We start from the raw sequence: 16,583 nt of genomic DNA, 5'->3' as shown, positions 1-16,583 counted from the left end.
ATAACCCATTCCCTGGAGACTCATTGGAAGTGTGTTAAATAAAGAAACACATCCAATGGTGGTAATGATGATGAAGGCACTGATTTTCGGCCCTATGCCTGGCTTCATTGCTGCCGTTCTAACATTAGTAAGATGAAACGTCACTTTTCTCTGGCCAAAAATAACGCTGGTGTGCATGCAATAGATTCAGGAAGGAGCACGTGTGCGTAAAGCAGTTAGTGTACAGTGTCATGATCTCTGTGACCATTATGCGATTGCTGGCCGTGAACCGTATCCGTGACAAATTGCATCGGAACCTGTCCTATTCCTGCACTAGATTTCTTTAAATCAGCTCCTGGGTGGTGTTTCATTGTAAGCGTTTGGCAGTGCTGGTGGTGACTCGGCGTGGCCCTGGGCACATCACCTCATGTGCCATGGGCAGCCTTAACAGATGTTGCTTTTGCAGCACTTCGCCAGAAGTCCATTAAGTAAAAGGGGTATATTTCCCCTTAAAATACACAGTGGTTAATATAGTAAAAAAAAATTAGGGGGGGGGGGGGGAGTAAATCAGAAGATATAACTTGTATGTCTTAATGTAATTGCATGATACACATTCAACATTTGTATATTAAGAAATCAACATTTTTTTGGGGGGTTGCACTGTGAATGCCTTTTTTCTGCAAGTCTGTGCATGCTCAAAGGCGTATTCACATGGTTATATGCCAATACATTAACTGTACTTTCACGTAACTTGGATTGATGGAAGATGAATGATAATGTGTGATTTAATGATTATTTTTAAGCGACATCATTTCATATCCTGATTTATTTTATTAGAACTGACAACAGTCAGGTTAAACACTAATATATTTAAACTAACATCAATACACGTGTTTATACCATGTTTGATCATAATGGCAATTGAAGAGACATTTTAAGGTTACGGGAATTCCCTTTTATTAAAGTTGCCATTTTGCCAGAACAAACAATAAACGAGAATACACTGTACACCAATTGTCTCTATTGTAAACACTCCTGAAATCTTAAAATTAGGAATTTGTACTCGACTCAATACAATGTCTTACTATAAAAAAATATGCCGTAAACATTAGTGATATTTTTGGTAATGTTTGTACTACTTCTTTTCATATATAAATCTTCCAATGCAGAACCCTGTGAAGAAATATTATTTGTTGGATTAATAAAGCCTCATTATAATAATGCAAAAACATTAATATCTGCTTCCTCCGATTTAGCATGGTTGGCTACATGCGGTGCGAAAGAAGTTCTACATACATACAATATATATGGCTGGGTGTTGTGGCAGATCAGTCCACTCTCAATTGGGAGATTAATGAGTTCAAACCCCAAGTTGAAAGTCCACGCATTCCACCATCTTTCTACAATAAAATGTGTGCCACTTTGCACAAAGTCCAGAGTAGTTTTCCAATAGAGACTGGTTTCTTACCAGAGTATCTACTTCACAGCAGACAAGTTCATTTTTGGATTTGTTGCCCGAAAGCACGTAAATTTGTCAATTGAATCCAAGTTCAGTTGACCCATCGGGCTAGGCAGCTATCCATCCGCCGGTTGTGGCGTGTCTAATGATGTGTCCACACCTCTGTCTGTGGTCACAGGCATGGAGGTGGAGGTGCTGCTGGACAAGTTGAAGGAGAAAGGCGCCATCCGTCGAGTGCTCTTCCGGGACTCCAAGTCGCCGCGCTTCAGGACGCGTCTGCAGATGGGCCGAGGACTTCAGGAGCAGTGCTCAACCCTCACAGCGTATCTCAGGGTGGGTATGCCGTCATTCCCACCAGATTATGTACCGCAACTGGAGGGGCGCTTGTACTTTTGAAGGTCCTTACCAGGGCCCGGTTCCAATTATTCTTGGATGGGGGGGGGGGTGTTCGGTAGAGCTGTTGTATAGGGGGCAATCGTAACAGTGATTCACATCTAAGGAGAGTGAACTTGGATGGGCCACAGGGATATTTGGTAGTGTAGGGGTCCACCTGAGCACCCCCTTTTTTAGTGCCAGCCTTGGTCCTCACTCTCCCCACATTAGACCAGCTTTTTGCATGAAGCTTTGTTTTCTGTTCACATATAGATTAAAATGTTGTCCACTTATATACCATTTATCCAATGGATTGGTGAAAAGTTAATGCTGGGTTGCCATAGTTTATAAAGACTGGAGATTTGGAAGCTCTGCTTGAGAGAGGTTTTTTTCTATTTCATCAGCTTGTAATAGAATGATAAGAATGGCAAAGATAGATATTGGGTCAAGTTGTCCACCGAGTCTCTCCACTGTAATTCGGTGGGCCACAAGTCATATTTTAGGCTAGTCGTTAATGAAAATGCACCGTTATTTTTCATGGCAATGTTATTAATTTCCACCGAAAGTTTGACCAGGAGACCGTGTGATCGTTTCTTTCCATCTGTGCTCATTGAACGGTGAGCAAATGGGCTTCTGGGAGAAAAGTCATAATCCACTGTGTACATTATAACCACAAAACATGAAAATGTATTGCAATTAGTCAATTGTTTTTTTATTCTAAAAATGTAGCCTTTATTCGGTGCCATGGTTATTTCTGACAAAGTATTTTGAGAATATTCAGAGGAAAGGGTAATTCCCTCGGTGCCCTCGGCTAAATAAATGCCGCATTTTGCTGCCTCCTTACTGGCTGCTTTGCCTGTGCCTAAACGTGGGTCTCTTCAGAATCAAAGCACGTGTAAATAAACTTTGCAATAAGCAGCTAGAGGTCAAATAAATTGGAATGTGGAGTCATGTTTTAACAAGACATTTTCACGCATGACTCCATATTTCCCTGATAAAGGAAGTCTGGTTTTGCATGGCCTCACATTATAAACTAAAACTAAACAATTTTTTTTTATTTTCTCAGTTAAGGCCGACTGAGCTATATCGCTCTTTTCAGAAGATACCTGGCCACAAATGATAGCTAACCGAAGTGGCTTATGTGGAAATTTATAGCAGCCAAATATTCTGAACGCATGTTTCTAAATGTAGAGGGACATTATGGTTTGGCTGAGGCCCTGCTATAATAGTGTCAACTTATTAAGCAATTCTGTCACTGTTTTTGAGATCATTTACGTTTCCAAAGATATGTTCACTCAATTTGAAAGGTTGTGAGACCACAATCATTATAAGTAAATGTAGATTAGCCTGGAATGCAATGATGAAGGCAATTTTTCAATATTATTAGAGTAAACCTTTTCAACTAATATAAAGATATTTTTTACAGGTCCCAGAAAGTGGGGAAGAAATGAGAATGACTTTGAAAAAATATAATTATTTACTCATTTGAGGTGTGCAGTTGGGGAAGGAGGGGGGGTTATGTGTTGGTAGCAAAGGGTGCAGCAGTACACTCCACTGCTCGTGTACCACGCCTTCTGCAATTGGCAAAGTAGAAATTATAACGGAGTGAAAAGTAATATTTTTGACCGACTTATAATTTCTGTAATTTAATATATATTTAGATATATTGTAATAAATAAAAAAGATGCAACGCGATCACCAGGGTGTTGTGGTGGCATCTGTAACTCGTATTTAAGGAAATTATTTCAACATTCAGTCAAGGAAGCAGAACATTTTGGCTGATGCCCTCTTTGTCTTCCCAGCAGTGAATTGCATACTGTAATGAAGCGGATGCTTGCACTAATGGTCTACATCCTCACCAGATCCACCTTACGTAGTCAGAGTGGAAGAGGGGACCAACGTTTTAACAAAACAAAAGGATGCGTTTACAAACAGTGATGCAAACACTTTTTTCAGGAGGGGTTCTATTTGGTTTAATGCAACAAGCAGCGAACTTGCTACCACTCGGCCATGTCACCACTGCCCATTTATGCGTGAGCAGATTGTATGTGTACATATCTGAAAAACATACATCACTACTGGCCATCTGTGAAAAAGAGCTGCATAGCTCATCGGATTGCTCCGGCAAAAATGTGTAAAGGACACGCATAGTGTGTGCTTTTAATGGTATGACAAAACTGACTTTAAGAATCAATTGGTGTTTGAAACCGTCAGTGGAATTACACTGGTTATAGGTTGTTCTGAAATAAGCCACAGCTCCAGTTTGTACAGACAGACTCCCAGCGGAGGAAGATCTGATATGAAGCTGAAGCAAAGCGTGGCGTGCTTCTTGCAGCACGCCGTGCTATGCATGTTGTGTGCTTCGCATGGTGTCACTGTTTTTTTTGGCAGGGGCCAGGGGCCTTCACGGTGCTCTGTGCTAAAGTATAGGAACCGACAAAGTCATTCAAACATCCACGCACCCGACCCCTTAGCTCTCTTGCCAGCACGTTTTGGCACCGTTTTCCACACACGCTTGCAGATAATCTGCTGGGATTCCAAATGGCATGGCTTAATTTTGCCCTTCCCCGCTGTAGGAGAGGGCGTTGCTCTGAGTGCGAAGGGGGCCCTATGTGGGCTTGAGTTGCACGTGCGTAAATATACCCGCTGTGGCAACCCTCTCAGCTGTCTTGTCTGTGGCTCCAGTGTTATTTTTGATGCAGCTAGGGATTTAATTGTCTTTAATTTAGGTTGAGAGTGGATTTTTTTAAGGCTGTCTATCAACAAGAAAGGAAAGCTCATCTGTTGTGGAAAACCAGCCTATTTTAATACGCATGTTGTTTGTATATACTATTTACGTAAAATGTTTAGTTTTACTCTTTGACTAATACTGCTCAATCTTTCAGCCAAATGCATTCCAGGAAGGCATTAGGTCATCATGGGAGTCCTGTACTTTTACACTAAATAGTGAGAAATACTTTGCATCAGACTGTCATAAAATCCTCCAGAAATCACAGCTAAAATATGGGCTCCTCAAAGTAGTATGTTAAGCAACACTTTATCAACAAGGCAGTGCTATAGCAATTCAGCGTTCCAGCTTATTATCTGCACAATTATTTTTGCAGATGAGAGTAGTCTCGGCAAATTCATAATTTTATCCACGAGTCTTGATTGGCCCATTTTTTCTGGCATTTGCTGATAGGAAATACTCATTTTCTTTTATTAATCCACACGATTTCAATAGGTAAGGGAAGTCCAACAGAAAACGGATCCCGTTTATCAATGTTTATCAGGTTTCTTTCACGTGGATCAGTGCAATAAAGCATCCACTGATAATAGGATCCACATAGTTCATTCTAACTTGCTGACCTGCCCCGACTTGGGCATCTGTGAAATAGAGCTTCATAGCTCATGGGATTCCTCCAGTCTAAATAAAGATTCTAATTCTGATTTAAAGATCACCCCCACATTGGTTTGCATCAAGAGGAGTTATCCTCCAGTTAAGTCATGCACCTTTGTGCGGCACTTTAACACAGAACATCTCACAGTCCCGCACATGATTGTCTAGGCCAATGTGTTGACTTCAGGGGGAACTCTACTAATCCGAGATCAGAAATGCTGGACTTACAGCTCGGGTGCTTCCAGACCACGTTATCATGCAAATTATACAATGTTCCGTGTACACGGTTATTCACAAGCTTCCTCTGCAGTCAACATGCTTTGTTACAGCCATGTGGTACGTGTTCATCTATTTGTGTGCCTCCTTTATAGGATGAAAGTGAATTCCGGGACAAGCTGTCTCCCATCGTGGTGTCTCTGAACTACAGCCTGGATGAAGAGTACAACTCAAATCACAGCGCTGTGGTGCCAATTCTTAACCACTACCAGGCAGACCACATCCAGAAGCAGGTACCCCCTAGACAAATGCTTACCGGTGTTGTGCAATGACCATTGATACTTCAAAACATGAATTGGAACTGATGCACTGTATACGTTGATTGTTTGGTTCAATGATCGAGTGCATTTCATGGATCTGGTAAAATTGTTAGGGTTGTACAAGGTCTCTACTTCCATATCTTGCTCTGGAAACAGGTTATGATTGCTATTTTAATAACTTTGAAATAGGTTTCTACTTATAAAGCATAACCTTATTTTGTCAAAATTATCTTCCATAACCTCGACCATAAATAGTAAAAACTTCAACACAACATTTGAAAATCACATGCTCCATGTACATTGTTAACTTTATTCACAAGTTTGCCCTGTAATAAAAATACAATAATTCCAACGATTAATAATTACTAACGGTACATTTCTTGTAAAGTTACTGAGGGTTACATTTCAAAATTAATATTCATATCCATGACTTTTGAAGTACAGTACAACAGTGTTCTGCTGGTGTCTTACATATTTATGGTATTATGGAAGCCCCCTCGTGACCATGAAACAAATTGGCCAACTCGGACTCATGAATGTAGACAATGGCCATGTGAATTGTGAAGACTTTTCCAACGACATTGATGATCGTCATGCTTTATACTTCACGAATCATGCTTTCCAACAACAAATTCCATGGGACACAATCCCCCTGCATTGCCAGTGACATTCAGAAGCGAACAAAGTCTGCTCTATCAAACTTGATGCAGTTAAATTCCTGACGGCAGAGAAAACTGGTCATGTGGCTTTGTGAAATATTCACTTGCATTGGCAGCCATAGAAACGATAAGAAGCTTTGTTGTGTTGCCCATATCGCGGGCAATTATGTAATATAACCACCAGCAAGGCTGTGGAGATGCGGACACTCGTAGGTCTGGGGGAATGCACTTGGTAAATAATCAGAGGGTCACGGAGGTGTGGGAAAGTGACTGTAAGTGGAGGGGTGAGGACAGCGGGGGGGGGGGGGGGGAAATGGTGGCATGAGGGCTGTGCTGCAAGGCAAGACATGGGTGCTGCTGTCAGGGAAGCTCTGGGTCGAATGCCTAAACGTTTGACCCATCTGTGATACCGAGACAGATGGTGTTCTTCACGTCGTCAACGACTACAAAAACAAACGTTTTATTTTACCATTTGTTACTTTTAATGTTATTGTATATGTGTAATACATTGGAGTGTGTCAATTATTTACCGCTCACGAACAATATACATTTAATAATTCTACCATTGTTTTTGTCAAGAAGCTTTCGCGTTCCTCTGCAACTTTATAGTCGGGTTAACTCATTATGTTTGCACACTTGATTACATCTTTAAGGCTATGGGAGTCGACACTTCCCCCATAGCCAATGCATGCTGGGTCAACAGTTCAATTTCCACAGTCACTGCTTCTCTTAGGCATTATGAACCAGAAAGCTATTGTGACATTTTGAAGAGTAAGCATAACATATGCTGAGTTCAGGCATGACATATGCTGAGCACTAATGTCTCACTTAAAAATGATTTGCAGTTTAAAAAAAAATATTTGTATTATTATACATTGTAAACATATACTGGTGTGCCTGCGTGTACTGCCTTTTACCTGCTTCAGCAAAGAACAAAAAAGTTACATAGAGTTCCATGTTATTTCAGCTTCAATGGAGGGAAATGTTATAATGAAAACTGCCCTGGGGGTGGGGAGGAAAGCAATATTATATTTCACAGATGTGGACCTTCTCGTTAAGTATTTAAATCTTTTCCATTTGAACTGTTCCCATTGTACTTCTACAGGCGTACATTTTGCTGGACTGTGGAGAAGACAACATCTGCATGCCAGACCTTCAGCTCGCTGGATATCTGTGCGTAACACTCGCGCGGCACAGCGTGCTTGCATAAATAAAGGCACATCACCGCCAGCGGTCGTGCTGGGAAATTCCATCTGGGATATGATCCAAATGCCATGATTGCACCATAGATGATTCATTTTTCTTTTGGCGATTCCCATGTTTAAATCTATTTAATTAAATGGGATTCTCACAGGAATTCCACATGAGAAATAATCATCCAATATAATTAGACTGATTTTAATGAAGATGCAGGAATTGCCATTTGATATGAGTGCATGTATTTCTAAAAATGTTCTATTTGGAGTTTGCTGTGCAGTACCATTGAATTAAACTCTGCTATACTTTTCGATTTAAAGCTTTCGTGACTGCAGGGATTCATCTTCTTGGTTCTTTCGGTAAAGTCACGTAGAAGGGAAGTAATAAAATAATAAAAATAAAACATAATAAAATAATTCTCACGACGTTTCAGCCACAACGCAAGCAGCCGTCCTCAGGTGAAGACCAGGTCTGCCGGGGAGACAGCGTCTGAAATGCTATACTTGGCCTGCAGCTATCGCCCAACATAGATATTGGTTGATGGGAAAGAATGAACGTAATTCAGTACCACAGCTTCTCTGCTTATCCTGTACATAATGTGGGAGGAGCAGACGCCTAAACTTCCTACTCCTACTCAGTTCTTTCACCGATCCTTTGTTAGCCAGAAACAACATAGGACTGTGTGTGCACACGTGTGTGTGTTTGCATTAAGACCTACATTTCTGCTTTATTGACCTGGTCAAGGCTTATGATACCATCAGTAGGCCTGGGCTCTGGGTTGTTCTTCATGCTTTTGGAGTCCCTGACCCGCTGCTCACTATCATTAAGGACCTTGATAATGGTGAGCGTGCCCAGGTAAAACTATGTGGCTGGGAGTCGGAACCATTCCCTGTTCACTTTAGGGTGCGACAAGGATGTCTTCTGGCTCCCACATTATTTAACATCTATTTTGACCACGTAGTTCGTGAAGCAATCAATAGCTGTACCGGAGGAATTTCCATCTGGTATAGATACAATGGGAGGCTGATCGATGCTCGGGTGCGGTCTAGGAATGGCTCCCTATTGCTAAACCATGTTATGTATGCCGATGATATGGTAATTGCTGCTCACTCAGAGGAGGAGTTGAAGGCACTGCTGCTGAACCTGGCGCTTGCCACTAAGAGGTGGGGACTTACCATCAACCCCTCCAAAACTAAGCACCTGCCTGGGTATGTTGTACCATCGGACGAACCACCCCTGCAACTCCCAATTGGTGATAGGGCAGTTGTGGAGAGAGTGGAGCGTTTCCCATACCTGGGCAGTGTGCTCATGACCGGCTCCGGTTTGACAGCAGAGGTCTCACTCCGAATCAGTCGAGCGGCATTATCTTTTCATCGGTTTTGTAACGAAGTGTGGAAGAGCTACCTGGTCTGTCGCTCCGCACGAAGCTTCAGGTCTTCTCGGCCACAGTCATTCCCTACCTTCTCTACGCTTGCGAAACGTGGACCCCCCTAATGGAACATCTTTGCCGGTTAGAAACATTTAGGCTGGCCTGCCTACGATCCATCCTGGGTTTAACCAGACTGGATTGTGTGAGGAGTTCACATATCCTTGAAAAATCTGGACAAAATCACATCGGTGAGCTCCTCCGGCAGGCAAGGCTGCGTTGGCTGGGTCATGTCGCTTGCATGCCGAGATTATATATTATATATAATCTCGTGTCTCTTAGAGCTCTCTTTACTTGATACAGTAATTTTTCTGTGACGGTTCCACCTGAAGACGGAAGCTTGTGTTGCCTCCGAAACGTCGTGATTTAATTTATTTAATTTTTTTACCTACGTGACTTTACCGAAAAAACCAAAGAGTATGAATCATTGCAGTCACGAAAACTTCAAATCTAGAATTGATCATATCCGATGTGGTCTTGCCTTGCCATTTGTAGTGCAGTGGAATGTCTGTCTGAAGTGGTAGTAATGAGCAACTTACAGCAAATGCAGATCTATCCTCATATGCACTCACCCCAGTGGGTTAAATGGGTATTGAGTGACGAACTTGTGTGCACATCTGTCCTTTGCGTAATTTTGCAATTTTAAATTTGATCAACTGCAAAGTTGGAACACATGAGGGGCCCATAAATGTACACCAGGCACATTATTATAATAATGAATCCACTGAAAGCTGAACTATAAATACCAAGAGCCTTTTTTCTGCAGGATGCTTTTGTTCATGGTATGACAGTAAATGTTATGTTTTGTCTGTTGAGTCACGTGGTTAATACTGCCGCTTATGAACTTTTGCAAGGAGTTATCACATAGTGAAATATGCTCTAACTTGAATGTTGATGACGCTGTGATATTGTTTTCAATTGTAAGCCTATTTTTGTAATCACTAATAGCTCAAATCCATGTGCATACCAAAACCTAATTTTATATACGAGTAGGCAATTTCTTTGGTCTTCACATTTTGAATCACATTGCTATCTCACCTCCTTATAATAATATCAGTAATAATAGAAGCCTCAATGAGTGTTTTTTTCGTATAATTCTGCTGAGAATGTTCAATCAGTTATTTTTTTAAGTTGTAGCTTCATTGAAATAAATTGGTGTGCCCAGACAACTCTCACTTGCAAAGGTAGAACATTTGATTGCTAAATGGGTCGACCAGCATTACTGGTCGATCCATTGAACAAACCGAATGGAATTGATTTTTGCTGGCTTGCGTAAAAGATCCACCAACCTCGTGTGCAAGTTGCTTGGCTAGCATTGCTGTGTGCAACAGTCTGGTGGCGAGATGTTGATTACCTCGTCTGGTTTATTTTTGGAGTTTGCATGTTTCTCTCCCCATGGTCACATGGCTTTTTCTCAGGCTTCTCTGGTTTTCCCTTCCACATTTAGAATCAACGTGCGTCTAGAGTATTTAGTTTTTATACGTTTCCTTGCGATAAGCCACTTCGTTGAGCTGCAATTTGTGACCACCTGGTCGTTTCTGAAAAAGAGCTCTCTCTATCTCAGTGGGCCTTACCTGGTAAGGTAAAACAAAGTAAAAATAGTGTGCAGGCGTGCGTTGCCTCGACCGCCTCCCGCTGCCGTTCACTGCCGCATTCTGGATGACGCGCTCACAGTGCCAGCCTCGGCCTTGTTGTGTCGTCGCAGGGAGCGCACGGAGCTCTACATGGGTGACACGAGCCCGCTAACGCTCACGCTCAACTGCTCCAACCACGGCGAGGGCGCCTACGAGGCGGAGCTGCAAGTAGCCGTGCCCCCCGAGGGGGACTACATCGGCAGCACACGCAGCAGCGAGGGGCTGGGAACGAGCGATGGGGTACGTCGTCCTGGCTGGTGGGGGATGATGGAGGGGCCGTGGTGGTTGTCATTTGTTCATTATATCACTTGTCGTATTTGTAAGACCGCAAGTACACGACGTGAGTCATAAACCCGCACGGGTCATGGGAAGAAATGACAGTCGCCGGAAAATACTATCTATAGTATCTCGGGGTTGATCCTGTACTCAAACGAGAAGAGGAGAGGTGTGTGTCTGTTTGTGGTCCTCAGAATGGTGGACAATTAACATTTCCACTGTTGGGGTCGGTTTATCCATAACGCTCTATCACTGTTGTGTTCCCAGAAAGATGCAAATGCTTTATCAGTCCGAGGCGAAGGATGTACTGCGTCAAACTTGACCATGATTTGAGCTTGCAGGTTACAATTACGGGTGGAGTGCTTCAACCACTACTGTACTACCCAGCTGGAAATAGTCAAGGGTTTTACATTTGTATTTTTACATTTACACCAAACATATTCCAAATGCCCTTTCAAAAAATCGAAGTAAGGTGGATAGAGTTGTAAGAATGTGAAATAGGATTTGACATTCAACCTCGTGTTCCTGTGTTGTTGTCCTTTTGCTCATCGTGTTTTGTCTGCTTTAGAATCTCTTCGCCCCAATCTGCACCCTGAAGGAGGAGAACAACACGAGGTTGGTTGTTTGTGACCTGGGGAACCCAATGAAAGCTGGAACGAATGTAAGCAAGGCAGCTATGCATCCACTGGAGTTAATTTCATATCTTTTTCACATCACGTGTTCTCCAAAAACAGCTGACGCAATGGAATTACAATGTATAAGCTGGAGTATAGTTTATTTTACATAACGAATGGTGTGTGTGTCGGTATGTGGGGTGCACCTTTGTGTGTGTGTATGTAGCTTCTGATTGGGCTCCGGTTTGATTTCAAAAACATGGCTTATGACAGCTCATCCATCACATTCAATGCCAACATGAAAAGGTTTGTACTTTAACATATTTCCAAATAATAAAGTCGATAACCAAAACAATATTGAAAAAACTGTGTTAAACTGAACTTAACATTGGAGATGCATAAGTGTTTTGTTCAAAGCTGAACCTACGGCTGCTGCTGCTGCTGCTGTTGTTTTGCATTCAGCACCAACAAAGACAACCCGGAGAGTCAGCCCCTCGCTCTGCGCGCCGAGCTGGCTGTTTTGGCACAGGTTGACATTCGGGGGTGAGTCGTCTCCCATGGCAACATCGCAACTATATACATGGCCCTGGCCACACACAGGTGTCTCATCCTCACTCGATGTTTCTTGAAGGACCCCCCACCCTCCCCAAACAATATGTGCTGGGCCACATTGTGACTTGAGTGGTGTTTTTTTTTTCCATAATAGAGGTTTTTGAGTTAGATCTCGTCAAAATAAATGTTGTTAAGCCCCCTTACCACCCGACGCAGCCAATTAGTAAGGTTTGTCACGTAAACAAAACATGCCAATTCGTTATTAGTACAGCACACTGGTGTGGTGGTGAGTTTGTGGGTTTACTCTTTTGGAAGAATAATGAGCTTTTGTCCCGAGGTTTATTGCAAAAAATGTGTACACTGAAAACTACTAAACTGAAATATTGAGGCTTTTGCCTGGGAAAGTATCAGAGGATTTAATTTTTGAAAGTCCCTCTTTGGGGTGATTCGCTGGTGAATTTTGTTTTTATTAGAAATTAACTTCATAAATGTATGCATTGAAAATGCAATAATGTATTTATACCCGCACCTTCGATACGCACGGTTGGCTATGTGCAGTGCAAAAGAAGTTCAACATACATGTCATTTGAAACAGCTGTCATAAGTCCGCACTTGCAGAAACTTCAGCAACTGAAGGGGGAGGCACAGGGAGTGCACATTGCACAACCACAAAAATGTCAACAAATGAGCACCTTCAAACTCTCAGCTGTTAAAACAAAGCGCGTGCCCTCGTGAGCGGGTGTTTGTGCATAAAATCCCGAGCTGTTAGGCTGCCCCTGTGTTTTTGTGAGTTAATAGAAAAAAAAACTATTATGCGCAGTTATGCTATTTGTGGTGACCTAATCATAAACAAATGTCCAACTAAAATAAATCTTTTGAAACGTTGGGTTACAAAGGCAGCTGACTTCGGAAGACTGACACTGGATGTCAAGAACTCTTCATTCAGTGTCAATCAGTTGAACTATGAAATGGTGTGGAAATTTCTGGTTATTCCATAAATTTTAAACAAATACTCCTTCTTTTCGATTTAAAGCTTTCGTGACTGCAGGGATTCATCTTCTTGGTTCTTTCGGTAAAGTCACGTAGAAGGGAAGTAATAAAATAATAAAAATAAAACATAATAAAATCATTCTCACGACGTTTCGGCCACAACGCAAGACGCTGTCTCCCCGACAGACCTGGTCTTCACCTGAGGACGGCTGCTTGCGTTGTGGCCGAAACGTCGTGAGAATTATTTTATTATGTTTTATTTTTATTATTTTATTACTTCCCTTCTACGTGACTTTACCGAAATAACCAAGAAGATGAAATACTCCTTTTCCGAAAAAGAACACTTGTTCTTCTCGTAAAAGTGCGTATGGAAAAGTGATTTTGTTTTATTACAGCAAACACTTGCATGGATTTTCATCTAACTATTTACAGGTTTAAATCCATGTTGTAGTATAATTAGCAGCCTTGAGCAACCTTAAATAAATCACCCCTTTACATTCACGACATTTTTTTTATCTGACTTTTAACATGTTACTTATATGCATTGTTTATTTGGTGGCTATGGGGAAAATTTTTTTGTTTATGAGTGAAATTGGTGGCTTAATGTAGGGCACTATATCTTATTGTTTGGCTCACTCATTGTTTTTACAGGGTATTTGAGGGCATTGGGCCGTAAGATGCTGTATGCTTGGTTGAGATATTAAACTGAGAAACTGCAAGTCTGAGATCATGAAGTTCCCATGATTTCTCATTCCTAGTCCAACTCAACTATTTCACTGCATTTACTCTCACATCATTGATCCAACAAAATTTTACATGCCTGTTAAGTCTCTTAGTTGATTTAATTTTGATAGATTTTTTAGATAAATTTTTAAAATATTGCACTTCTAATCAAACCAATTCCCATGAATAGCAGTGTAAAAGGACTTCATGCAGAGAAGGAGGTTGACAAATGGGTCGAAAACTATTCTCTATTATATTTTAACACTTACAGATGTATTTCCTTGTGGCTTACTCTTTAAGAAATTACAAATATAATCTGAAGTCTTTTTTTATTGAATTGGCAAACAAAATACAGTAATGATTTGCACCTTTTATGCATAATGTGTTCATACTTTGGAGGCTTTATTAGACCGAGCCAACTCCTGACTGGAATTTAAACTCGCAGCCATCCAATTACACCATCAGGCCAGATATTTCTATGTAATACATACATCAACTTCAAAACGATTTCACTTTAGACTTTGCTTTGTCGGGCGAGTTTATTTAACAAGTAAAATGTTCCTTAGCTAAACAATACAGTAATTGTTTTTTCTATTATTTGATTGTGAATAATGTTTAGGGTTCACCATCAGTTGCATCTCTCCCACCCAGGTAAAAGGATGTTCTTGTGTTTTGTGCAGCGTGTCGATACCAGATGCAACAGCCATCTATGCTGCAGAGTGGAAATTGGCCGCACCCATGTCTTATCAGGAGGAGATCGGACCTTCACTCCAGCAAGTATTTGAGGTATTTATGTTCTGAGCCCTCTCACTTGACGACACACGTTCAAATAACGGAATTGTTCACGTCGTTTATCCAAGTTGCACGATGCAGTGGCAAAGTGCTGGACTTGCAATTGAGACTTTTTTCCTCATATAAGCTTTTCACCTGATTTTTAAATAAAGGCCAAATGATTGAACGTGTTTTAAACAGACTTAACATATTTTTATTTAAAGCTTTCGTGACTGCAGGGATTCATATTCTTGGTTCTTTTGGTAAAGTCACATGGAAGGGAAATAATAAAATAAAAAATATATCAAACAATAAAATTCTCACGACGTTTCGACTGCAACACAAGCAATCATCATCAGTTGTGAAATCCACAGCAAGAAAATTTGAAAAAGTGGCGGTTTTTTTCTTAACATCGTTTTGCATTTCTGCACCTCCTCCCTCCTGCACATGCCAAGGTCCACAACAATGGGCCGAGCTGGGTGAAGGCAGGCTGGTTGGACGTAAAGGTGCCCCACCAGCATGATGACGACTTCCTACTCTACCCGCTGCAGATCGCCACCGAAGGGCCCCTCAACTGCACGTTCAGCATGCCCTTGAACCCGTTAAATCTACAGGTATGACCTCCTCGATGGACTTGCAGTATCCCTGCACTGCTGAACATCGCTTGATGATTTCAAGCCAAAAGTTATTTATTTAGCTTCGCATTAATTATCTGGTGTTTGCTCTACACCAGTGGTGTAAATTCTCTACTGCCATATTTTCCCATAGAATTGCTACTATTGAGTTCTGACAAAGTTGAGGAGTTTTTGTTTGACGCTGGAAATATGATGAGCAGAGTTGACCCACAACCTTGATTTGAGTTTGCAACTTTCCGACTGTGTGTAAAGTGCTGTCACTAATCATAGGACCACCTGGCCAGATTTGTTAAAAGAAACCCAATGTGAATGATATTTTGCATGGTATTATAACAGTATTGTCATGTCCCAATTAACGTTTAAAGTTTAGATGTGCTCATTTCAAAATAATCGGATCAATCATCTCAAAAGGATGGCTCCAAATAGCTACATTTACTGCTGAGACACCACGTCATTCCTAGACCGCAAACCATTGTGCCTGAAGTTATTTAAGTGCCTGCAAGTGTGAGTGATGTGTGTCCTTAGGGAATCCAGTGTAAAGTGAGGGGCGGGCGCTGTATAGGGAAGTGCCCTCTGGGAATGTGCAGGGAGTGTTGAGGGGCCCCAGTTATAAACGAATGCTATTGGTTATTAATAGAGGTTATATGCAAGCATAGTAATTCCTACTTCCCCGATGTAAACACATCTGCATTTGGCATGCTAACTCTTGCGAGTATAGCATAATGAACAATGCGGCATGTTTATAATTGAAAAAATGCTCATAATACATTTTTCAGTGGGGGTTTAATGTATTTAAAAACTGAAATCACGTGTTAAAGATATATTTCATAGTGCGACTACTCTGTTTTGTTTGTGATGGTGCAATATAGCTCTCCGATGTGTTTTTTATTGTTCTGCACGTTGCTTGGCAAGATGTCCGATGTTTTATTCCACATTTTTGGAGCTTCTAAAGGAAATACAAACTTCAGACATGTCGAACAACATGGGGCATCATGGGACCTCCTTTGCCAGTACCAAAATATACTAATAGGGTTTTTCCCCTTTTTTCTGGCAACAAAACTGAGCCTAGTCTCATATGGTGTTCGACCAGTGCGCCTTTTGGCGTCATCTGGTCGAACACCATATGAAACTAGGCTCTAAAGAAAGCTGTCTCTGGTGTGGACCAATCAGTTTCAAAGACAATACATAAATTATCAGAGTATTGTTTTTTGTTTGCATTTGACTGCAAGTATTGTGGTTAATGTAAGCATGATTCCTTGCAAAAGGTGTCAGTTTTATTGCCAGAAAAAAGGGGAAAACCCCTATTAACATGGGGCATGACGTGAAAACGCACAGGACATCTGTTGAGCAATGACATTAAAAAACTGAAGCCATCATGCTG

The 16,583-nt window shown here is 41.4% G+C and overlaps 1 protein-coding gene across 1 annotated transcript in view; it reads left to right on the top strand.

Moving 5' to 3' along the window:
* LOC144934269 (integrin alpha-8-like) overlaps positions 1-16,583 on the top strand; it is a 123,809-nt gene that overhangs the window by 79,623 nt on the left and 27,603 nt on the right. The window contains exons 17-25 of the mRNA XM_078859953.1: positions 1,617-1,771; positions 5,561-5,698; positions 7,490-7,557; positions 10,713-10,881; positions 11,486-11,578; positions 11,758-11,837; positions 11,994-12,074; positions 14,477-14,582; positions 15,023-15,181. Coding sequence (XP_078716079.1) covers positions 1,617-1,771; positions 5,561-5,698; positions 7,490-7,557; positions 10,713-10,881; positions 11,486-11,578; positions 11,758-11,837; positions 11,994-12,074; positions 14,477-14,582; positions 15,023-15,181 — 1,049 coding nt within the window. The remainder of the gene's footprint in view (positions 1-1,616; positions 1,772-5,560; positions 5,699-7,489; positions 7,558-10,712; positions 10,882-11,485; positions 11,579-11,757; positions 11,838-11,993; positions 12,075-14,476; positions 14,583-15,022; positions 15,182-16,583) is intronic.

This window comes from Lampetra fluviatilis, chromosome 1, assembly GCF_964198595.1.
Source record: "Lampetra fluviatilis chromosome 1, kcLamFluv1.1, whole genome shotgun sequence".
Lineage (NCBI taxonomy): Eukaryota > Metazoa > Chordata > Hyperoartia > Petromyzontiformes > Petromyzontidae > Lampetra > Lampetra fluviatilis.
Note: the sequence above shows the minus strand (reverse complement) of the source record. Positions and strands in the feature narration are given on the sequence as shown.